This window comes from Periophthalmus magnuspinnatus, chromosome 23 (assembly GCF_009829125.3).
Source record: "Periophthalmus magnuspinnatus isolate fPerMag1 chromosome 23, fPerMag1.2.pri, whole genome shotgun sequence".
NCBI lineage: Eukaryota > Metazoa > Chordata > Actinopteri > Gobiiformes > Gobiidae > Periophthalmus > Periophthalmus magnuspinnatus.
Window position 1 is genome coordinate 17,882,784 of NC_047148.1, and position 22,881 is coordinate 17,905,664.

The following is a 22,881-nucleotide window of genomic DNA, read 5'->3' on the forward strand; positions in this document are numbered from 1 at the left end:
GACTAATCAGATCACCCTAGTTTGAATCCATGGATAAAATTGTTTTGAAATAATTATGCTAAGATTATATTTTTTAGTTAATTAAAATTCATTAATTCATTAAATAATATTTGATACATATAGTAGATGCAGAGCTATAGATTTACAATTCAAAGTGAGTTCTCCTACACTGTGTACAAACCTGTATGATTATCAGCATGTGGTCAGGTAGGGTGGGTTTGGCATATACACATTTATTAAGTGCTACAACTTTCAGCTTTGGAAAAAAAAATTTAATACATAAGCATTGTTTAAACTCTGATCACAATAAATTAATAAATGCAAATAATCAACAGTTAACATGAATTTACTTTGATACTTTTAAAAGCAGCAGACTCTAGATGCAAGCTCACAGTGAACCGCTTTCCTCCAGCTTTTGGAAAAGTGCCAGGCTGCGTAGATGTGACTGTCTCTCTCCATTCTTCCACAAAATCAGCAGGTGGTCGGCAGAACAAGTCACCAAACCATTCTCCTTAAAGCTCACAAACATCTGTAATGGGTCAGAATACGTCCATATTAATGGTATGTACAGACTGGACTTTTCACTCATGCCTCCGTACCTGAATAGGTCCAGAATGGCCAATCAAGTCACCTATCAACTCCAGCATCTTGAGATTAGGAACATCAAAAACTTTCTTTGATGGTGGACCGGTCTGTTTACTTCCACGTCCAAAAGTCAACAAACCAAAAAATCCTGCTAAGAAAAGAAAATAACTTAAATAGATTCACTGAAAGGTTTTACACCTTTATCTCCCACAGCCCATCCATCTTGCGCTTATTCAATTATATTTTTATTGCCATTAACATGTATTTGTTCTCTCCATAGAACTGACCTGTAACTCAGCCTGGTAGCATCAACTGCTTGTTTCCCAGGAGAGAGATCAGTTCAATGCTATACATCTGTTGTTGTGGTCTAACCTATGCCAGACTCAGTGCTGCCCTCAGCATCGTCAGATCAATACCTGGCTCTTAATTAACTGCACCTTGCAGGCTTTCACCCCCATTTCATGCACTACTGTCTAGTTGAGTGTATTGGCATAAACAAACTTTTTGAAAATAAAAAATAAAAAATACTTTTGTGTCATCTTTCCTTTTCATGTAGTAGTGCATTAGGAAGAGTGATGTCATCGAACTATCAATGGCAAAGACATGATTTTACCTGCTGAGGCAGGTTCAGCGGGCAGTGGTAGGTCCTGAATCTCCCAGAGTCGCACACTACCATCTTCAGAGCAGGACATCAGTTCACTGTTAGAAATAATCTGTTATTCCTACTGCACCACAAACACTGGCGAGAATAACAGTTTAAATCTCCTAATACCTGTCAGAAAGCAGCATGGTGTGTAAAACATTGGAGTCATGAGCGACTTTTCTGTAAGCCACTACTGTCTTTGTCAGAACACTGTACACATACAGGCCACATCCCACAGCTGCCAGGACGAGCTGATAAAACACAATGCTGGTAATGTGTGATTTGCACTAATAATTTAATAATGACATGAGCCTTACCTTTCCATTAGAGCAAAGATGCTGAATGGACATCTCACTAGGCTTTGAGGGACCCACTCGTATTTCAGATGCACTTTGTGACTCCTCCCATAAGATATGTTCATAAGCCAGAATGTTATAGTCAATCGCGTCCCAGAGAATGAGCTCGCCCGCATGAGACCCGGTGGCAAATATGTTGTCTGACAAGGACAAGCAAGTAGTTAAACCTGGAAGTAAGTGGTGTGAGGGCATCCAAGGTAAGTTAAGCTTTCACCATTGACATTTATGAGGGCACGAATCTGGTCTCGATGATCAGAAAGATGGTGCATATCAGTCAGAGAAAAAGAGGAGTTGGCAGAGACTGTTAACCTGTAAATTACTGGCAAAAAATATATAGAATATAACTATGATCATAACCATGTTTATTCACTTCAATGTAGCTTCTTTTTTTTATTTTACCAATTTCTTTATCCATCGCAGCTGCTACACAATTCTTGGGAAGCTCAATCAACACAAAAATTCCTACAAATCATGAAGAGATCATGAATTTATGAATGCTAAAAGTGTATACATTTGTCTGTAGTTCTTTACCAGTGTCACTGTGGTTCTGCTGATGGCACTGAAGTTGAAAATCTTTGTTCCAAACACACAACTCTTCTCCACCAGACAGACACAAACACAATCGCTCTAACACCAACAGGCACTGAGAGAAAGATACATTACAAAAAAGCAACAACATTAAAATCATTAAATCAATGTTTATGCTAAGTTCAGAAGGAATCCAAATTTACCTTGACAGATGACTGAAGATCTGAAATAGTTTGAACTCTGTTGCCTGTATCAGGATCCCAAAGCTTTTTGAAAAGTCAAGTAAATATTACCTTGTGATTTTTACCTTTTGTGAATCATTTAACTGAAAATCAAGGTGTTATTAACATCTTATAATTTAAGTTAAAATAATTTAAATTGCATAATTTACCTACTCAATAAAATAAAACAGTAAAGCCAGAAAATGAGAATGTGGTGTCTGGTGAAACTACATATGTATGGACTGCTTTTGTAAAAGGATACACTTAGACTTCGATCTGAAGAAGCTGTGATCAGCAATATTTGAGCTGTAAGAGGACTTCTGCAAACAAAAGTAGTTATGGCAGTGATTTGCTGCGAATGTCCTCTGAGTTCTTGTAGTTTCTCTCCTGTCTAAAACAAAAAACAAGCACTGTGGACTTATTTACATTAATCATAAAATGAATACATTTTATGATTCATTTCATTGGCAAAAGAAATATTACCTCAATATTCCACACCAGTACAAGGCCATCGTCTCCTGCAGAGGCACATCTGTAAATCACAGCATTATCCTTACATATCACCTATCCACAGTGACTGATCTCCAAGTCAGGTGCACAAAGACAATCTTTATCTGGCCAAGAAGTCATTTCCCATTCGACCTAGTAAACCAAAAAACCTAAAAAACACCTGTCCCGAAGCTTAGCACCTTAACTTACCCTCTGCCCTCAACAATCCACATGAGCAATTCTCAAAATCAACAGAAAGGATGAGAGGATGAAACAGAGATACAGTACAATGAAAAAGAAAGGAATTGTCCAGGATATGTTTTCGGACTTTGAAAGTAATCTAGAGTGAATTTTCTGGCCTCTGCCCCCGTCTATGGACCTCTGCGCAAAGGGGACAGGACCAAGAGGAGGTTATTACTGGAGGAGACCTAGAGGCGACCAGGTGTGAACACTACCCCCACCTCCTCACAAATGCACACACACACACAGTTTAAATCCCTTTGTGAAGACTTATGCAGCGCCCTGTACCATGCCAGTGTGCAACATGCACCGACTAACCAGAGCAGAGAGGATCAGGTGCAGATACATGCGTGGATATGTGTGTGTGTGTGTGTGTGTGCGCGCACATGACTAAAACTGAAACACACTGTACAGAACAGTGGGTGTGCAGCCTCACAGTGGTCATGATTGGGCTCTTGTCATGCTCTGTAAGTTTTCTGTATGTGAGGATCTCCTGTCAATCAAATGGCGATAGAGGCCAGCCATGGGTAGAGAGGAGAGAGGTTAGAGAGAGGAAGAAAGTCAAAGATGATGTGATATGGGAAGGGGTGGGAGCTACTCTGCTCACCTGAAGTCATCAATCTGCACCAGAAATCGAACAATGTCAAAATGTCCTTTTAGCACCTGCAGCTCAGTGAAGCAGTTTTGGGGTTGTTCCTCTCCAATGCACAACACGGAGCTTTTCTGCAGACGCACAGAGAAAATGGTGAGGCAAACAGAAACAGATCTTAGGACTTTAGACGTGGGGTTGGAAAGGTTAAAAGAAAGACAAAAACATGAAACAGATACATCAGACTTAGCATTAATGATTTTACTGTCTCACCTCCAGTGAGCTCTGAGCTTCTCGACCTCCAAGAATCCATCGTAACATGGCCTAATATTTTATGACTTCACAAATACAAGATGACGAAGAATGTAAGAATTATTGGATCTTATCATTAAGCATAGTGGTTTTAATTTCCTTACCTTCCTCACAAAACTGGAAACACCAAACGCGCTCGCTGAAAAACAAGTGTCCTTTTTTTTTAACACAAAGCTACACTTAAATTGCCGCCTACTCTAAAATATTGTAGCCTATTCTAAGGTATAACCCAATCATATTTAACATTAGAGAAATTGGGCGAAATGACCAACAGATTGTATTTTGCGGAATCTACACAAAAGCCAAAACAAACCGTTCATGTGATTCTGACTACGGAAGCTGTTTTGGAACAATCTTCAGAGGACGACAATGGGGTAAAAAGGCTAAATATGTTTCTTATTTTTAACATTTAGTTGATTTACGTTTTATTTTTGGTGAACTGTCTTTAAAGATAGTTTCGTTGCTTTGTTGTAGCTGCGGTGGTGTTGTTTATTTTATTTTTATGTGTTGTTGTAATGCAAGTAGTGGCCGCTGGATGGCAGTGTGTAACAATCACATGAGAGAATGAAAATACCGTGGGCCCACAGCAGAGCCCCCTGCAAGGAAAAGTTATCAGGTGTATTTTATAGACACTGCAATGCATTATTTGAAACTGTTATATTTGTTTGCAATTAAACACGCACACACACAAAGTAGGACAAGGAAAATGATCTGTGTGGCATTTATTTTTCATTGTCCCTGTTAGTGTAGCCTACTGTAGCCTAATTGTCCACGTGACTATTCATTTTAATATGTCCATGACTTTCACAAATATTTGCTTTTGTGTGATGCCCCCCAGTCCTATCACAGTGATCCCCACATTCGATTGGCTGCTGATGCTGCGCTGCTTCTCCGATTGAGACGACACGCGGTGTAGGGCCTGTGACCTTCATGGTGCCTCAGATCTGCGCCTGGCACTGATTTCTGATTTAGTGTTGATCCGCCGCGCTTGTCAGAGGCTGCGAGGTGCTTTCCATGCGGTAATAGAAAAGCTCAAGGGCAGCTCGTGGAAGGAGGGTTTGGAGAGGGATTGGTTCAGGTGGAGTGAATGGGTGTTATAGGAGACAAGGTAAGATTGAGGCAGTCCAGCCTATATTTAGGCTATAGTCTACCAGGCAGTATGTAGGCCATTTAAATCACGAGAAGAACATTTTATAGACTAGTCTAAATACACAATAGCAGGCCTAGCTTGCCTTTTACAAGCCAACTGAAATCATCCCAAATTTGAATTTGACCCCCATTTAGGACCTAGAGCCAGAAATAAACAGAGGGGTGTTTGTGACCTCACATTAGGCCTATGTGACATCAGGCTCTCTGCTGTATCAGCAGGGCCATAGGGAGAGGTGAATTCATGTAGGCCTGTTCTTTGATAAATTGGACATCAGGTTAAGAGGTAAATGGACACTGAGCAGTAGACCAACACCTTTTACTTTGAAAATGTATCATAATCACTGTGGTCTTTATAGGGCTGGGCCCTGACCCAGTGTAGAAAAAGGTGTTTTGTTTTACTTGGTCTGAAAACATTACAATTGGTGTGGTAGCTATTTCTTACATTTGTATGAACATCATGGCATATAGATAGTTTTCCAATGATAAGGCCAAAGCTCGTTTAAAAATATCATGTATCGTATTATTTCTTATTTTATTACCATTCTATTAAGTTATTGTGTTTTTGAATGCAATTTGTCTAGTCTATTATTTAGACTAAAATTTACAATGTCATCAAGTCAGAAGGCAGAAGTTAGGAAATCCCATTGTATTTGTTCCACTCTCTTATCAGATGTAGAAAAAAATAGAACAGAATTTATTTATTTTTTTCCTGGAAGCCAATACAAAAGTGTACTACATGCTGATCAGTGAGTGATTTCATGGTCAACTATTTTATTTTGATTTACAAATGATCTTACTACATACAAAATACAGGCTATTAGTTTCATTCAACAATGGGTTGAAAGTGAGAAATAGAAGAGGTTTCTCTTGTGAACTCTTGATTTATAAAATAAGTCAAATATTAGACATCAAGACAACAATAAAGATTTCAATCTCATGATGTTTCTGTAACCTAAAAAATTCATATGTTTTTTGTTTTGTTTTTTTTTATGATAGAAAATGAAATAAGCTGTAATTCAATAACATGATCTCTCCAGGTTCACAGCAGACCAACACACTGGGCTGTCATCCTCCTGCCACTGCGTCCCAGTAAAACCAGAGCAGCACAGGGTCAGACTCCAGGCCCTTGCACAAAGATGCATTATTCAAATGGCTGTAAAATGAAAGCATCTCATTGCTGTTGGCCTCATAACTTTCATAGCACAAAATTCACAAACTGAGAGGCTAATGGTTGACTTGGGTGTTTAATTGTTTAATTTGTCTCAATTGTTTCCTTCTTGAATAAAGAAAATGGTTTGTTTATTAACACCTCAAAAACATGACCACAAAGTAAAAATCTTTCACTCCACCCCTGTCTCACATCTATCTCTCATCTGGTGACCCGTTAATGTTCTCTTCATTTGCTCTTATGAAAAGATAATGGGCTAAAATCAAATCTCTTCATTTGTATATAATATAATTAAGACCTTTTCAAACAATGACAAATGAAGGAAGCGGCGAGATGTCAGTCAGCGCTGTCACACTCACATAGCACTGGTCAATCTGTTTAAAATGGCCCCGTCTGGAATAACAGTAAGATATTTTATAAAACTTACAGTACAGAGCAGTACTTGTACTTTCTTTGCAGCATTATTAAAGTTATTAAGCTATGCCTTTGCAGTAATTTGTATAATCGGAAAACACACATTTAAGCTATGTGGAAACCTTTTGAGCGAACATAAATACACAATGTTTGAATGCCCAAACACACAACAATCTTGCATACACATTTTCCTGTGTATGTGTGCTACACATACACAGGAAAATTAATGAGCCCTCATTCATAATCCCAGATAGAGAGAGCCATATTCACCCTTGGATGGTTTATTGACTGATTTCATTTATTTGTGTAGAATAATACGAGGTAAACATTGGCTTGCTCACACATTTTCCGCGACACACTCACTGCACAGCATTCTGGGAGAAATGATCCCACCAACAGCAGGGTCACTGATTGGCTACCTCGTCATTGTGTGACAAATTACCCAATGAGAAATAGGTTACCAATTTCCACAAGCTAATTAACCTGGCTCATTGTGAAACAAATTATTACATTTATGTAATATTATTTTACATCTGTCACTTGACTGCAAAAATCTTCATCATTGATCCAAATGTTACAAAAAACATTTTCAGCCAACAGTGCCCTGCTTTTACACCGTTTCATATCCACTATACTTACTTATTTATTCCTTAACGCTTTTTAACTAGTCATTGGGAGTTGACTGCATTTGTTTCAACTATAATGCAACATAAACATCAAATCAGTGAAATGTTCCATTTAGTGATATCACAGAAAATGCCCAAACACCACCTTTAGGCCAATAATAATGTGAGCTGAAGTGCAACAGGACAATGTGACTTACACTGTTTTTTTTTGTTTAGGAAAAACAAATGACTTCAGAAGTCACTGTGACTTGTACTGCTGTGTTGTGTTACTGTGTTGCAGGCCATATGTTTGATTTTTGTACCCATCATGTATTACACATAACCATGTGTGTGATAAAATAAGATGAGAGCTACACTATAGTTTTAAATGGACCTTGCAGAGATTTAGGTGGTCTCACCATGAATGCCACATCCATCAACACATCATGATTATACCTGATGGGATGGGATGACAACATCAGCACCTGCTTTACCATCAGACAGCTCATAAAATAATGTTATAGCCCTGACCGAGACAAGGATTAGTCTATATACTTGGCTGTCCACTGGTTTTACAGATTAACAAGAAATGTGTTTTGTTAAGAATAGATGTTAGATAAAACAGATAATTCCAAGGGCACAGAGCTCTCATCCTGACCAGTTTTATCTGATTGTTTGTAAAACATATATTTTATTTTTAACATATATTTTAGTGGGCCAATTTTTTCCTGTGAATAAAAAAGTGTTGATTCCTGGTATAATTGAAATGAATTTTATTGAATAATTTACACAGATTCTTATAAACATGTCCATGAAAAACATTAAAGCAGAGGTGAATCACAGACTAAATGTTAACGGATTTTTACAAAGTGACCAGTTTTCAACTCCTACAAACCACAGCGGATGAGATCATGGGTCTTGGCTCAGGACACGTCCGACATCCCTCTAACGTCCACGCGCTGCAGCGCCAACACCGCGGCCTGTGATGGGCAGGTCGAAAGGGATGTTGCATTTATATCTAAAATGAATTTGCAACAAACAAAGGGGGAGTTCCAAAAATGCCTAACAAACAAACCAATAAATAGACCAATAAATAATTGTCTTTAGCTACATGCGAAACAATAAATATGACAGCCCTATTCCTTTTGCCCGGCCGACAAATGGTTGAGTCCTCCAGGAAACAGCCGCGCAGAGGAGCAGTGATGGTCCTGTTCTGGGCCTGGATTGGTCAGGACAGAGTACAAAGTGAACATCTCCTGATGGAGCTGTGCCGGACTAGGTGAAGCTCATAGACACTGTGTGCTCCAGCGCTTTGCGGCGCAGAGACGCGATGCTTGTACCCCTCCAGACGTCACTGTCCGGGGAGCTGCACAACTGCGGGGAGCCCGTGACGTTTGTAGGACCAGACAGCGACGCGGGCACCATCCCGGGGAAGGTGGGTTGGTACAGGTGAGACTGCAACCCCGAGCCGTTAGACGACATGTTGGACAGGGCCATGGAATTGGGCGGAGGCCCGGCTCCCAAACTGCACTGCGACAGGGTCTGAGCCATCCCAGGCTGGCGGCCTAGTGCCGGTGGTAACTGCAGCTGCGAGACGCCTGGCATCCCAGCCGTGGCCCAGCGCGTGTCATTGGCGTGGAATGAGCACAAGCTGTCGCCCATCGCAGCGGCCGCCGCTGCAGCCGAAGGAAACTGAGGCAAGCCGTGGTGCGTGGGCAGTAGCGTGCCTGGCGCACGGAAAACATTGGTGGTCTTCTTGCGCTTCTTCCATTTGGCACGCCTGTTTTGGAACCAAACCTGCACCAAAGCATATTATTATTATTATTATTATTATTATTATTATTATTATTATTATTATTATTATTATTATTATTATTATTATTATTATTATTATTATTATTATTATTATTATTGTTGTTGTTGTTGTTGTTGTTGTTGTTGTAGGACAGAGAATATAAAAGGCTATATCATATCCTTAGGCCACGCTGGTAATAAAGACGCGCTGTCTTTGCGGTTATGATAAATGGTGTTTATTGGCGCAGTCCTTGAGAGCCTGGTAGCCTGGTGTTGCCTGTGGCACACGGGCGCACGAAATGATTAATGTGGAGATGTGTTTGAGAACATGGCGCACCATAAGTAGAACGGGATAATCTCATTCTATTCCACCGCGCGCCTATACGCGTGCCCACCCGTGAAATCCATCCTCTCAGGCTTTACACTCCACACACAGCACGTTTTCTGTGGCGGTCTTTTGGATGTGACAGTCTTTGAATCTGAAGTTTATTTTCCGACAACAGCATAACTTAAATAACTAACCTATTGGACGTGAGCCAACAAAATGCTAAAAAGATGTAGGCCACGAGGAACTTGGAGCGTCTTATTCCACGTGTTTCGATCATGAAATTCATGAGCGTGTTCATTGAACAAACATACTTTCAATTGTGGAATTATAATAACTGGCCTAATCTTTTTGGAAATGGCAGCCTCTTGATAAAAGGCTCCGAAACAAACAATACAAATATTTTTTTTATTACAAAACCAACCAAAGTATGATGCATCCATTGGCTTTATTCATTTAAAAGAGAATTAAATCGGTGTTTGCTGTACAGTCAGTTTTCTGGACATTACTCTTAAAGCCGAATATCCTGAAACTTCTCATTGCTTGTTTTATTTTTTTGCGCATTTCTTTCAAACGTTATTGACACAGGCTAAACTAAAGCACTGGGCCCATGTCTCACACAATTACCCAGGTGTTTTTTTGTTTTGTTTTTTGTATCATACATCATGTCCAGCAGAGCGCGGTCACATCATACCTGCACACGGGACTCCGTGAGGCCGATGCGCAGCGCCAGTTCTTCTCTCATGAAGATGTCCGGATAGTGCGTCTTGGCAAAGCTGCGCTCGAGTTCATTGAGCTGAGCGGGCGTGAAGCGCGTGCGATGGCGCTTCTGCTTCTGGGTTTGCCCACCGGGCTGGTTCTGGTTACTGCCGCTGTTCTGCTGTTGCTGGGGCTTGTCCTGCTCTTTATTGTTGACCGGACCGGCCGTCGCACCCGCACTGCCGCTGATGTCTTCTCCGGGGAGCATCGTGGTACCTTCCACACCGTCCGGTCCAGGAACCAGCTCCCCGGAGTGGTTAGGGTCAGGCAGTCGACACTTCAATGCGTCCCTGTGTCCTAGCAGTTCAGCAGCGGCGTCCTTCATCCCTGGGCACAAAAGGAGATGTGATGAGAACGAGCACAGACCAGAGCAGCTCTGTGAGGGAAAGACACGCGTTAGACATCTCAATAAATGCATTGTAAACAAAGGGATAAATATCGAAAATGTTAATGCAATATCCAAGTAGGCTGTAGTATTTTCATGCATTTACAAATAACACTGACAACAAGAGTTAAACATGCACCAAACAAACTCAATTTTAGCAAAAGAGCTCTAAAAACGAGAACATCCAGAAGACTACAGCATGCACATTACAATTTGCTTCTTAAATACTCGTATTTCACTTCGATTAGGCTACATCAAGACCTTAGAAAATTGTTAAATCAAATTACGCAGTAACCTAATATAATAATAATAATTACTTTTCCAATGAATTAAGCCAGTTTGCGTTACTCGAGTCAAATTAGGAGAATATAAGAAGCAAATTGACAATTTCAAGGCTTGATATAAGATACGAAGTTCCTCCAGCTTACAGTAGAGTTGAAGACCGGAGTTTGGTGATGATAACTCACCGAGGCGAGCATCCAGGAGGTCGGCATGAGATAGCATTGCGCACCGCTCCAGGGCGAAATGCTATTCCAAAAAAATCTCTATGACTTTAACCTATTTAAGAAATATATATGGTCTAAATGAAAGCAAATTCGGTTTGTGGTTAAAAGGGAGGTCTGTTGCATTATAATGTAGTTTAGAGAAATGGGGAGGCGCTTAACAACGGAATGAACCCATGAGCTTCTCCAAACGAAGGACCAATCAGAGCAGTCTGAGGTATGTCAGCTTTAGCCCAAGACCTCAAGCACCCTTGCCTCCCCTCTTCGCGCCACCACCCGCATCCACAAGTTCATTCTTCCTCATTCATGTAATTGGCTTTGATTTCTTTTCCAAATTACATCCAATAAAATAACCTGATTTAATAGCCTATCTGTGCGCACATTTATTTCGGGCAAGTATTTTGAGAAATGTAGGATTGCTGCAATATTAGTTTAATTTCTTGTATTTGGCCACTCATTTTTATTTATTTTTGGTTGTTTTACATGCAGACTAATAAGGACTTGAGACGACGGCTTGTATTTATTAGGATGGAAAAGCAGCGGAGTGAACTGTGGCCCTTTTTTCGTTTTTTCGCTTTAAACGCCCATAGACTTCTTCTAATACATCTTTGATGCCCCACGACAAACTTTATTCAATGCACCAATTTTCAAGGCTATTAAGTTTATGTAATTAGCGGCAGATCCATACTCCTTTATTGCACATATATTAGGGTGAAATCAGAATAAATTAGTGGTAATTTACGAGTATTTAGGCGAGATTGTGTAAATAGAGAGGGGGCGTGTGCTGTAATTTAGCTGTGACTTTTTCATTATTCTTAGAGGTAAACCTTATTTCATTTGACGAGATTCTGGGCTACAATTTCTCGAAACAAGTCTAAGCACAGACATATATGTCTGGAGAAAGCGTTTATCGCGTGCGTAAAATGGCACAAAAGAGTTGTTCGAGCGTGAGCGCGGGCTTGTTTGCTTTTTCTTTTCATCCACTCCAAGTGCCTCGCTCATCATTTATTCGTGGGAAATCTGGGAGATAGAGTGTTGGAGCAGGCTCTCGCGCTCTCCGAAGGATTTGGACCACATTTACCACGTGCGCGCAACGACCAGACATTTCTGCGTAGTGATGGAGCGCTTCAGAAGGTCATCTTTGGAGGATGTAAGAGAGAGCCCTTTAATCATTTACACGCAGGCAGCATAAGTCTTAAAACAAGTAGGATACTCGCGTAACGCGTCGTCTAATTGTCGGCCATTGATATATATTCAATATATGATTGAATATATATATATATATATATATATATATATATATATATATATATATATATATATATATATATATATATATATATATATATATATATATATATATATATATATATATATATATATATATATATATATATATATATATATATATATATATATATATATATATATATATATATATATTTACGTGTCCTGAGTGCACTGAGCTTCACTCCGTGTCATGATAATAATTCCAAATGATCATAGGCCTATTGCTTGGTTTCCTATCGGCGGATGATGGATCGCGCGCTTCGTTTTACGACTTTTCTATAGCTCGACAATTTTATAGCTGTACAAACAAGTGAATGACTTCTCTTAGCGCGGTGCCTCATATTTAAGACTGTCTGGCTGGTGTCAGACACGTCGGCTCACTCCAAACCCTTGATGAGCTATTTGCGCCTTTAATGCAGCCTACCTTTAATTTATTGTTCCTTTATTTTTTTACACATAGGCTATAGTAATATTAATTTCATATATATTTTATTTGTTTTACCTTATTCATTTCAAACTATAGGATAGATGCTCTAAATAACCTATAATAACCTAAAGCCTGTTGTGAATCCCCCAAATGATAATTTTCTTGCATTTACACTAAATGCACAGCATTTTCCTGGGAGTTATTGTTTGTTAGGTTATGGTCTATAATCGCCCGTGGCTCTAAATAAGTCAGACCTGGTCGCTTCTTCATGCTTTTCACTCTAATATAACACCATTAGGCTGCGTCAATCTTATCCACCAGCTAGTAAATAAAAAATAAACAAATTCTCCCAGTGTAAGTTAATGCGGTGCATCTGAGTGGAAAGTAGACATTTTCACGCGCTGTGGAGACGAGGAGTCACTTTTAATAAAATTGAAAAAACATGGTCCTGAAAATAAAAGGAGAATAGCAGTGTATTTGCATACTGCTGGCATAATTCCATGTCCATGAGAATAGAAAGGAAAAAGAGGGTAATTTTGACTTCTGTCCTTTTGGTCACAAAGAAAAAACATTACATTGAATTAAAGATTTTTGAAGAGAATCGATTTTGCCGCGAGGACACATGAAAGGGTCGTCTCGGTTTGAGCTGTGGGGACAATGTGGAGCTGGGCGTTTAAAGCGCAGGTGTAGGCCTCGTTGCTGCATCTCATGCCTCAATTAACGCCGCTGCCCTCTGTACTGAGTCGACCGGGCCGTGATTTATCGAAAGAAATATAATTATACCTCCAAATAAAATAATCAGCATTGAAGAGTGATTTCCTTAACGAGATGGAGCGGGCAAGATGTCACGCAGTAGCAGCGCCACATTAGGGCGCTAATGAGACTTTGGGGGTGATCCTAGTAATTATCCAAATCTGTAAAATAAGGATGAAGTCAAATGCAACCTTAATTTGTCTTCCAATTGAGTTCATTTATTAGTATAGCTATTTAGGGAGGAGTCCCTCAGCCTTAATAGGAGGTGCTGTGATTCGGGTAAGCCTAATAGATGGATCAGAGGCAGGTCTATTTTGTCATTCATGACCATAACCAACATTTGTCATTGACATGGTTGCCCAAAGTGCTCTTGTCTTTATTGTAGGTATCAAGACACAACCCATTTCACTGCTGTTAGAGCAGAATTCCAGCAGCACAGAATATGCTGCAATTAAGTCCTACTGACAGGGGTTATAATGTTAGAGCCAATAACAGTCCTTCAGCATTACCCAACTTAAACAGGAGGACATCAGAAATGAGGCTTTTTAGGACAGGTGCACTGAAGCCCCTAACAGGCCGACTAAAAAAACATTCAACCATTCTTTATTTTCAATCTTAGGGGTTGAACATACAACATAATTATATAACAATATGTAGGCACAGTAAAAGTAAATAGTCAGAATAGACTTAATTGAAAAAAGAAATGTAAAAAATGTCAGTTCAAAGGAATGGACATTTAATAAGTGGATCTCAGCGGGATCTCAGTGAGGACAGAAAGCAGCTCAGAAATCACCCTTCAAGCTTCACTGAATCCAATATGTTTCTGGCCTCTTTGTACTCCTCTGCTTCTGCCAAATCCTCTTCTGTTTCCTGAAAATACACAAACATCACTGATTAGTTCTTAGCTCATAGTCTTTTGTATTACAGCACATGAAACTTTTACTTTAAACACCCTGTCAAGTGATAACAATTTCAATCAAGATTCAAAATTATTTTAGAAAACCAAATAAACCTTATTAGACTAACATTCAAAATTTGTTTTTAAAGTTGCATTGTAGTGGACCTTTGCTTGACAGTTTTAATAATAATTTTGCATATGATGCATCTGGAGAGGGGGGCAGTTTGGGTGAGTGATGGAAAAGGGGGCAGTGCTGGACTCTCCCATGACTCATAGAAGCAACAGCATCTGTGTGGCTCTGCATTAATTAAACTGACCCCAAGACACGCATGCTTATGTTTACTTCTCACCCTCATCTGCTCGAGTCCTAAAGGGACATGAGCGCTTCAGAGCAGTGCACAAGCTAATATGAAGAAATTAGGAGATGGCTCAGGTGTTCACTTAGCATAAGTCAAAACAGTCTGTCCAAATCTAATTTTAGACTTGGTTAACACAACTTAGCATTTGCCTTAAGTTCACACCAAATCATTGAATTATCCATGTAAGGGTCACTGCAAAAGAAGACCTTAAAATGTATTTAAGTCTGTTGTTTCAATCTTTGATGTAGCGAGTAAAGAATTCAAATAAATTAGTTCACAAATATTTGGTTGAAAGTCAACGCAGTGCAGTATTAGAAAAACAAGAAATATTTTGTGAGAGTACTATGTCTTTTGATTCATCTGTTACAATTATGTAGAAATAACAGATTATTTACTAATTAAACAAAGAAGAAGAAGAAGAAGAAAAACTAGAATAAGGATTTTGAAACCTTATAAAAATGTGACAGACCTATCATATATATCAGAATAAGTAAACAAGAGTTTGATTGTATAGGAAGTTTAGGAGGAGTAAAGTTGTCTGTTGCACTGTTACTTACTAAGAATTGGCTAAGATCAGCATGTGCTATGGCCAGGCGGCGGTGGCAGTCTGGGATCATCATTCTTGACTCTTGCAACACTTCCACCTGAAATCACAGACAAATATTTCATCAGTGTAGCAGTTGCTCTTAAATTAATGGACTGCCCATGCGCCGTCTACATTCTAATTTCTATTACCAGCCCTGCAAACAAAAATCAACCACATATTGAATATTGAGTAAATTAAGTCAACCAGCGGGACTACAGAATAGCTGTGTTTCTGTGCAGCCCTTGCACTCTGCCCCACATTCACTGTTATGGTTAACATCTCCAACAAGCCGTGGTATAAAAAAATGTTATTGAGTTATCGATCTGGTCGGGACATGGGCAGCAGGGGACCACCTTGATCTGACTGCATACCTGAGTGAATGAAGAAACCCTGAAACGAGGGCACTGTGATCAGCGTAAAGAGCTATTGCTACGCCTGGAGTGAGCCTTGTTACAGACAGGCTAACTTTCAGAAGCACGGCTAATGTGGAATTCCCCCCAGCCGGCACCCTAAGGAGCAGAGCAGAGTTGGCTAACACTGTCAGACACACTCACTCATGATGCTTGCTTCCTCGTGCAGCCCTCCATCGAGAAGGCACCACACACTCTTGCGCATGTACATTACACGGCCATATACGCTGACAACTACTGAGATGAGCTAATACACTGAGCCTGGCAGACTATAACTGACACCTTGAAAGGCAGCAAACAACTACCCCAACTGGCCTAATCTGACAAGGTGAGGCCCACTACAGCAGAGGAGTGCAGAAACAAAAGAAAAGTCATGGCTCCCCGCTTCGATGCTGGAATGATCCCATCAAGGCAGGATAAAGACAACACTTAGAGAGTATTGATTCCATTAAAATAAAAGCCGCTAATCCATCCTGCGTCAGACCTCTCATATTCAACCATAATCCACCTGGCCCAGTCAACTCCCCATTTAACGCCAGCCAAGCCTCCTGCTCAGTTTGGGCTGCAATGCACAAACAAAACAAAACACGCAGTGCATTTTAAGGTCTTCTGAAATGGTCACATGCTAATCTGTGCCAAGAACTTTCTCTCATGCATCGAAAAAACATCAAACTGCTAGAAATTGATAAGCCTAACTTTGAATAAGTGTTGTCACGATACCAAGATTACAAACTCAATTTTGATACTAAGGAAAAGGCACAGTAAAACACAGATTGTAATTTTTGCACACAAAATATATTAATCATAGTTTCTACAAAACTACCATGTGGTCTTAGACTAGTTTTGAAACAGATGTAGAACATTTTAAAACTACTGAAAAAAGATTCATATTGGTCTTTCTTTATGTATGTTTTTCAGAATTTATAGCCAATCAAATCAGTACCAAATTTTTTATAATATATATATATATATTATATATATGTATATATATACATACACACACTTTGGTTAATAAATAAGCTACTAAAACTTAATTTCAAAACTAAAGAAAAGGCTCAATCCTGATTTGGACTCAGTTTTCATAATGCAGAATGTAATTTTTTAACAATCATTAAAGTGTTTCTTTATTATTACCTTGTAATAATTCAATAGTTCAAGACTATTCTACAACTAGAATGAGATTATTATGTTTTTCCATGTTGATATGGCTCTAATTAATATCTATTTTCAATACTAGTTTTAAAATGAATTAATATAAATGTGAGTCTGAATGTTATGCTGTTGAGATTCAAAGTTCAAAACAGTTAGTTTTGTAATATTAGGTCCAATTCAAGATAAACTCTAGACTAAGAGTATGTATATTGATCTTAAATAATTTGATGAAATGTCTAACAAATGTATTTTTCCTTCATAATAAAACACATTATGTCGGCCAGTTGGTTTATCCACATGGCTTGAATATTTATTCCAAGGACATTAAGTCAATGTACCTGTTTCTTGATCATATATTCATCTCCTGCTTCCGCTTTCAGCTGCTCAACCTTCTCCTCTTGCTGCTTTGCTTCATTTATGTAAGAAACCTCCTCTTTAGCCAGTCTGCAGATAACACAAAGGGGACAGGGGAAACGGCAGGTTAGGATTAAAGACACAATGTTTGCTCCATGAAACGGTCAACAGCACAAGTGCATAGCCACAATTGGATAATATACGCTGAACCATGAAAAGGTGAGCTCTGATGGTCACCTCTTTCAGACAAGGCCATCTATCGTCATTGGCACCAGCATTTGTCTGACTGAGGGGAAACACCGAGATCATCTCCCACAAGACGCCAAGATACACACCTCAATAACATGGAGCCAACACATCATTCGTCCTCAGTGCTGCGGTCGCACACAGAGCACTGACAGCAAGAGCCAACCCAATATGAATGTATTTATGACTTAAATGTACAACAACAATCAGTGTGATGATGGTTTACTCGTCTATGCAATAACGATTTTTACTGAATCAGAAGTGTTAAAAGGTTTTTACTTCATGCACACATTAAAATTGTATAGTTATTTGATTGTAAAAGCTGAGAGCTATGCATTACATATATATATCTTAATTATTTACAGGCATGTTATGGTACATTTTGGATAAATTGCAAAAATATGATTATTGTTACAGAAAAAAATACAAAAAATATTCAGATACTTTTATGTGTGAAACATCGGCCAACACTGATTTAAAATTAAGCAAATCAAATAACATTCCAAATTTTGATGCAGTAATTTGTGGATGGTTAATACATGAAACCAAGCAGAAAGAGGAAGTGAATGATGATGAATGACACTGAAGGGATTCACAGAACAACAAAGAAGCAAAGGGCTGCTCTGTCTGTATCTTTCAAGATTACTGCTATTTTTATCATTAAGACCAAAGCAAGAGGATGGGGGCAAAGCAAATAGTAATTTAAACGGAACCGTACTACCTATAATCTAATCTGTGGTGCATTATCAATAAAATAAAAAATAAGTGGTGTACCGGCTGACTGTCATGTATCTTGCCTCTTCATATTAATAAACATTAGTGCAATTTGGAGCCTTGTTATTCACTGTATTAATCACTAAAGTGAAGCATGTCTCGACTATCCACTAAGCTGCTCAGCTCCCTCACACATGTACACTGCCTTTAGCACACACACACCAGCAGTCCTTTTTACAGATTAATTGATCATCAATTTAGTCCCTAAATTGGACCAAGTCAGGTGGTAAATGGGCCTCTTTTCCTTGATTGTTAGTGAAAATTGGTTTGAGTACATTGATAAATTTTGATTATTTATCAATTACAGGCCAAATGGAACTAAATCTATTAAACAGATTCTGACCCTGATTGGCATAATGGAGTTTGAAAATATAACTACTGATAATGATACCCAACTAATAGTCTTTTTCCGGCTGTGGCTGCCTGTCGGAATGACAACACAAATTTCATTTTTCATAAAATCAGGTTCATGCACGCAACTGGGTGATCCTTCATTAATCACGCACGTTACTGTGGACCCTTCCCTTCGTGTTGCTGCGCTCCTTGCTTAACCATGAAGCCAACTGCACTCTGTCATATTTTACATCAATTACCCCTCATTCTAATTTGCTTCCATCAAGAAGCTTTTAAACAGGGACCATATGTGGGGCCAGCGCTTGCTTTTCATTCTTGATGCTGAATGAGGGATGTCACTGTTTAGAGCCAAAGAAGGTGGCAATGAGAAGGAAGATGGAGAAAGTAGGCCTGGAATAATTTGAATAAAACTGAAGGACAGTCTAATAACAAAATGTCCATTCCTCCCCTTCCAGTCGTGATGTTAATTTCTTATTTCTCCCAGACTTGGAGCGCTGTGTGAATGAGGGGTGGGGTCGTGGTTGGTTTAAATAGACCTGCCACCTCAGGCTTAATGGAAAAGGCAGCTTTCTGGAAAATAGAAAAAAAGGAATTAGAAGGAGCCGACACACACATTGGGTTGCTGCCTTCTCGAGCACTGTATTTTTGAGCCGTGATGTAGTCTGTGCTGGGACCGGAATGACAAAGGCAAATTACTGTTGTCATTTTATTAAGGGCATCCGCCTCGCTAGGGCAGAGAGGCACTGACTGGAATGTGCAAAACCACTGGAAATAGGCCTGGCTAAAAGAGCAGGTAGAATCCACTCTATGGCAGAACAGTGAAGGAGCTAGTACTAAGGAAGAAAGGCAGTTAGGAAACATACACAGTGCAGCCCAGTGAGAGTTAAATAAATAAGTAAAGTATTTTTTTTATATAGATCTATACTTTTCATTGATTGTGATGTGAGGTCTATGCTGGTATAATTGACCCAGCAAATGTTATTCTTAGGCACATTGTGGAAAAAGACTGCTTGACTGAAGTACAAGTACTTAAAGTATTTTTGTAGTATTTACAACACTAATGCAGTCTATATGCTATGGGATTAATGGTAAATAACACTTAAAGTAGGAGCTAGGAAATCATTTTGATATCCAAGTTGCTGATATGAGATAACCTTTGACCTCTCACCATGGTAGACAGCAGAAAAAGTATCCAAATTGAACCTGCCAGCAGTTTGATGCCAATATAATTTAATGTGGTGTTCACAAAACTCATATCATCTATATTCTTGGTGTAATTACATAGAACGCAGTTATGTTTTTTCAGTGGTCTATAAGTTACTGTTTCATGTGAATTTACTTCTTTACAGTTTATCCATGCATGTCCTCGTAAGGCTGGGTAAAATTACCAGTATAGCAGAGGGAAAAAAACAAACACATACAGACGCCAATGTTTTTATACCTTGTGGGTGCTGAGAGAGCATTTTAGGAAGTTAAGCAATGTGCCCACAAATGATGAAAAGTAAACTACAGTTTCTCAATAAAGAAATTACATTTATGGAATTTACAGTCGAACAATGTAATTCTTATTTGTTATTCTAGAGAGAAAAAAACAACAAAACAAAACAAAAAAAAACCCATCAAGAATCGTTTAGGTACCAGCACTGAAAACCAGGTATTGAGTACTTCAGGTAGAATATGTATCATGAGCTCTTGCTGGTTTAAAAATGAACTATACTCACACTGAACCTAGACTGCCATTTCTTTTTATATAGGAACATACACAAATACAAGTAATTTTTGTTTATCGCCCCACAGGTTTTAATCATAGGAACTAGCAAATCAAATGTGAAGCTCGTGTGAAGTTAACACTGCTTTCCTATTGGATATTTTGGAAGAGAACCAAATAACCAAATGACAACACAAAAACTCATGTCAATGTTTTTTGTAATTAATAATAAGTCAACATTACCATACTTTTCAGTGATATCAGGTAATGTTTATGACATTTTAATTATACATTCTACATACCCCTCCCTTAATGTCTGTGTTATGATGAGTAGGATCAATTCAATAAATGCAAGTTTTGGAAATATGAAGACAATAACATAACAAAAAGACCCTGTAGCTTTGACAGATATGAAAAAACTAATCCATCCCCCCCTTTGCTCGACCTACATTCTAATAACTTTCACATTAGATTACTTAGAGGCATCACGTCTTGTATGTTGACATAGTTTAATTTACTGTACGATTATTATTATTCTAAACACTTTTCATTATTGTTTAACACAGCCAACACAACACTAGATGATGCTACAGTGAGGGCCGGTCCGAGCGTGCAATGGACCGGAAACACTGCTCTAGTTAAACTTCACTTGAGGATACCCAGACATTAGTCAAAATTAATTTAGTAATTTTCACTTTACAACGAGGCGAAAGGTGCCAGAAAGTGCAGAGCATCAGATATCAATGTGACAGTGTTTTCAATGAAGAAAGAAACGTTAACTGACAGGAACCTATGCTAGTTAGCTTTTAGCATTAGCACAAAACTGGTTACAAACGCAGCTTTGGTATTTTCAATTCTCCGCTCCCCACACAGTCTCTTACCTCTTAACGATACCGGTTTTGATTTTAATCTGCCGTATTCTTGGATCTGCCATTGTTATGGGGTGAGAGATTGCCCAAATACTGCCTTGTGCTCCGATGTCGAGAGATGTGCAAAAGTGCGACTGCTTCTGCCTAGACTCCAGAGATGACGAGTCGATCACAGAGAAATGGATCTTACAGCAGGACCACAGACTGTACACAGCGATGCATGATGGGATACTAGGGTGACATGGCAACTTTAACTTTAAAAAGTCAAAACATTCAAAGTGTCAGTAAAAACAGTGGCATAGTTATTTACTGGGAAGAGGAAATATGCTTGATTCTTCTCCGTGTTTTGGCATATGGTCTATTCATTTATAATAGCACAATGGAGCCTATATGTGTAACTTTGCAGTGCTATCGTCAAAGGTTTTATTTTTTGGGTAAAATGACCATATTACTATTTAACTCAATGTGATTAGGGCAAGCCATCAGAACAATGTTTGTTTAGCTTCCTGTTTCTTTGATTTTAACTGAACCTAGACTTGCTGAATTGTAAATGTACTGAAGGCATTTATAAACTGATTTGTGTGTATGGATCTGGGGTTTTTTTTTTTGGGTTTTTTTTCAAGTACAGTATTTGGACCCAATGACCCATGTTTTTGGGGTTTCTACCAAGACACAAGAGACAATCAACTTATTCTGAAGGTTCAAATCAGATGAATGATTCAGAAGTTATGGCTTTTTAATGCCTGCCTGTCCTGTAGGAGGTGAAAAGTAACTAGACATTGGCAAAAAAAAAAAAAAAAAAAAATCAGAAAAAAGTTTTATTGCCATTTTCAGTCAACAAATTTCACAAACTAGGAACTTTCTTGGATGGTATGGTGCAACATAATAGTAAACAGATTATAGATCTGCAATAGAGGCCTTGAAAGTACAGTTTTTAATGGCTGTGAGTCTCTGAGGTAAACACTATCAGCAAAATGTCCAAATAACTGTCCAAATTTCCAAATAGACCTGCTAACTCCTCAGTGACTGACAGAACTGCATTCATCTTAAGTAGACCTATTGACTGTATTCTGATCAACAGTCACAAGTTTAACTTAAATTGCTTCTGAAATTGCATAGAAGCACACTGTTAGGATCTTTGTACATCTGATATTGATTTACACTATAAAAAAGAATCAATTTCATACTATGACATTAAGTTTCTGCCCTGTTTTATCGTAAAATGTCCATGACAAATTGCTGTCTTAAGGCCTGTTATAGGTCCTTCTTTATCATACAAACACAACATAGAAGCCATGGATGCAATGAACCTTTTAGTTTATTTTAGGTCAATTTTTACTGCAAGCTGCAGCAGGCAAACTTCAAACAATGTTAAGGGCACATATGTTCGCCCTGTTGAATAACTGCTTGCACTGGACTTGAATGTGAAATCTTTCAGTTGGGCCTTTGGTGCTGCTTTGGTCTTGAGCCTTAACAGCTTTGCAGTTGTGCCGTGTGATTGTAGTGAGCTGTGGGAAAACCCATAGCTCTCTCCCCACAGCTTCATGGGCGTTGATTATTGGTATTTTCCGAGTTTTCCAAACTAATAAGTGGCACTATCAAGCATTTGGAAGCGCGAGGAGACTCCAGACGGCCT

General features: G+C 38.9%; 3 protein-coding genes across 6 annotated transcripts; all 3 read right to left on the reverse strand.

The window, feature by feature from the left end:
• Positions 1-251: 251 nt before the first annotated feature.
• On the reverse strand, positions 252-4,314 carry wdr41 (WD repeat domain 41). 2 transcript variants are annotated; one of them, XM_033990321.2, is made up of 14 exons: positions 4,068-4,314; positions 3,925-3,989; positions 3,670-3,785; positions 2,817-2,865; positions 2,596-2,724; positions 2,316-2,378; positions 2,116-2,227; positions 1,984-2,046; positions 1,799-1,903; positions 1,546-1,724; positions 1,358-1,479; positions 1,199-1,284; positions 600-733; positions 252-529 (listed from the first exon to the last, which is right to left on the reverse strand). In XM_033990321.2, the coding sequence occupies exons 2-14, from the start codon at positions 3,970-3,972 to the stop codon at positions 389-391; spliced, it is 1,347 nt and encodes a 448-aa protein (XP_033846212.1). In that variant the 5' UTR covers positions 3,973-3,989; positions 4,068-4,314; the 3' UTR covers positions 252-388. The 2 variants fall into 2 exon arrangements, with proteins under 2 accessions (XP_033846212.1, XP_055087996.1); XM_055232021.1 differs by having other exon boundaries at positions 600-736; positions 4,068-4,297.
• A 3,741-nt stretch (positions 4,315-8,055) lies between these two features.
• On the reverse strand, positions 8,056-12,248 carry otpa (orthopedia homeobox a). Of its 3 annotated transcripts, none has more exons than XM_055231587.1 (3): positions 11,030-11,522; positions 10,113-10,504; positions 8,056-9,096 (listed from the first exon to the last, which is right to left on the reverse strand). In XM_055231587.1, the coding sequence occupies exons 1-3, from the start codon at positions 11,064-11,066 to the stop codon at positions 8,575-8,577; spliced, it is 951 nt and encodes a 316-aa protein (XP_055087562.1). In that variant the 5' UTR covers positions 11,067-11,522; the 3' UTR covers positions 8,056-8,574. The 3 variants fall into 3 exon arrangements, with proteins under 3 accessions (XP_055087562.1, XP_055087561.1, XP_033845797.1); XM_055231586.1 differs by having other exon boundaries at positions 10,991-11,522; XM_033989906.2 differs by having other exon boundaries at positions 10,113-12,248.
• Positions 12,249-13,184: 936 nt separating this feature from the next.
• Positions 13,185-21,388, reverse strand: tbca (tubulin cofactor a). The gene is made up of 4 exons (XM_033989932.2): positions 21,258-21,388; positions 17,279-17,384; positions 15,350-15,436; positions 13,185-14,405 (listed from the first exon to the last, which is right to left on the reverse strand). The coding sequence occupies exons 1-4, from the start codon at positions 21,308-21,310 to the stop codon at positions 14,325-14,327; spliced, it is 327 nt and encodes a 108-aa protein (XP_033845823.1). The 5' UTR covers positions 21,311-21,388; the 3' UTR covers positions 13,185-14,324.
• Positions 21,389-22,881: the final 1,493 nt, after the last annotated feature.

Coding starts and splice junctions, on each gene's coding strand:
- otpa (XM_033989906.2), bottom strand. CDS start 10,664: ATGCATGAAAATACTACAGCCTACTTGGATATTGCATTAACATTTTCG. Junction 9,097..10,112: donor TCACGGAGTCCCGTGTGCAG/GTATGATGTGAC, acceptor GCTTTGGTGCAG/GTTTGGTTCCAAAACAGGCG.
- wdr41 (XM_055232021.1), bottom strand. CDS start 3,972: ATGTTACGATGGATTCTTGGAGGTCGAGAAGCTCAGAGCTCACTGGAG. Junction 2,725..2,816: donor TACTGGTGTGGAATATTGAG/GTAATATTTCTT, acceptor TTTTTGTTTTAG/ACAGGAGAGAAACTACAAGA. Junction 530..599: donor GCCATTCTGGACCTATTCAG/GTACGGAGGCAT, acceptor GACCCATTACAG/ATGTTTGTGAGCTTTAAGGA.
- tbca (XM_033989932.2), bottom strand. CDS start 21,310: ATGGCAGATCCAAGAATACGGCAGATTAAAATCAAAACCGGTATCGTT. Junction 15,437..17,278: donor AATATATGATCAAGAAACAG/GTACATTGACTT, acceptor CTGTGATTTCAG/GTGGAAGTGTTGCAAGAGTC. Junction 14,406..15,349: donor CTGATCTTAGCCAATTCTTA/GTAAGTAACAGT, acceptor GTGTATTTTCAG/GAAACAGAAGAGGATTTGGC.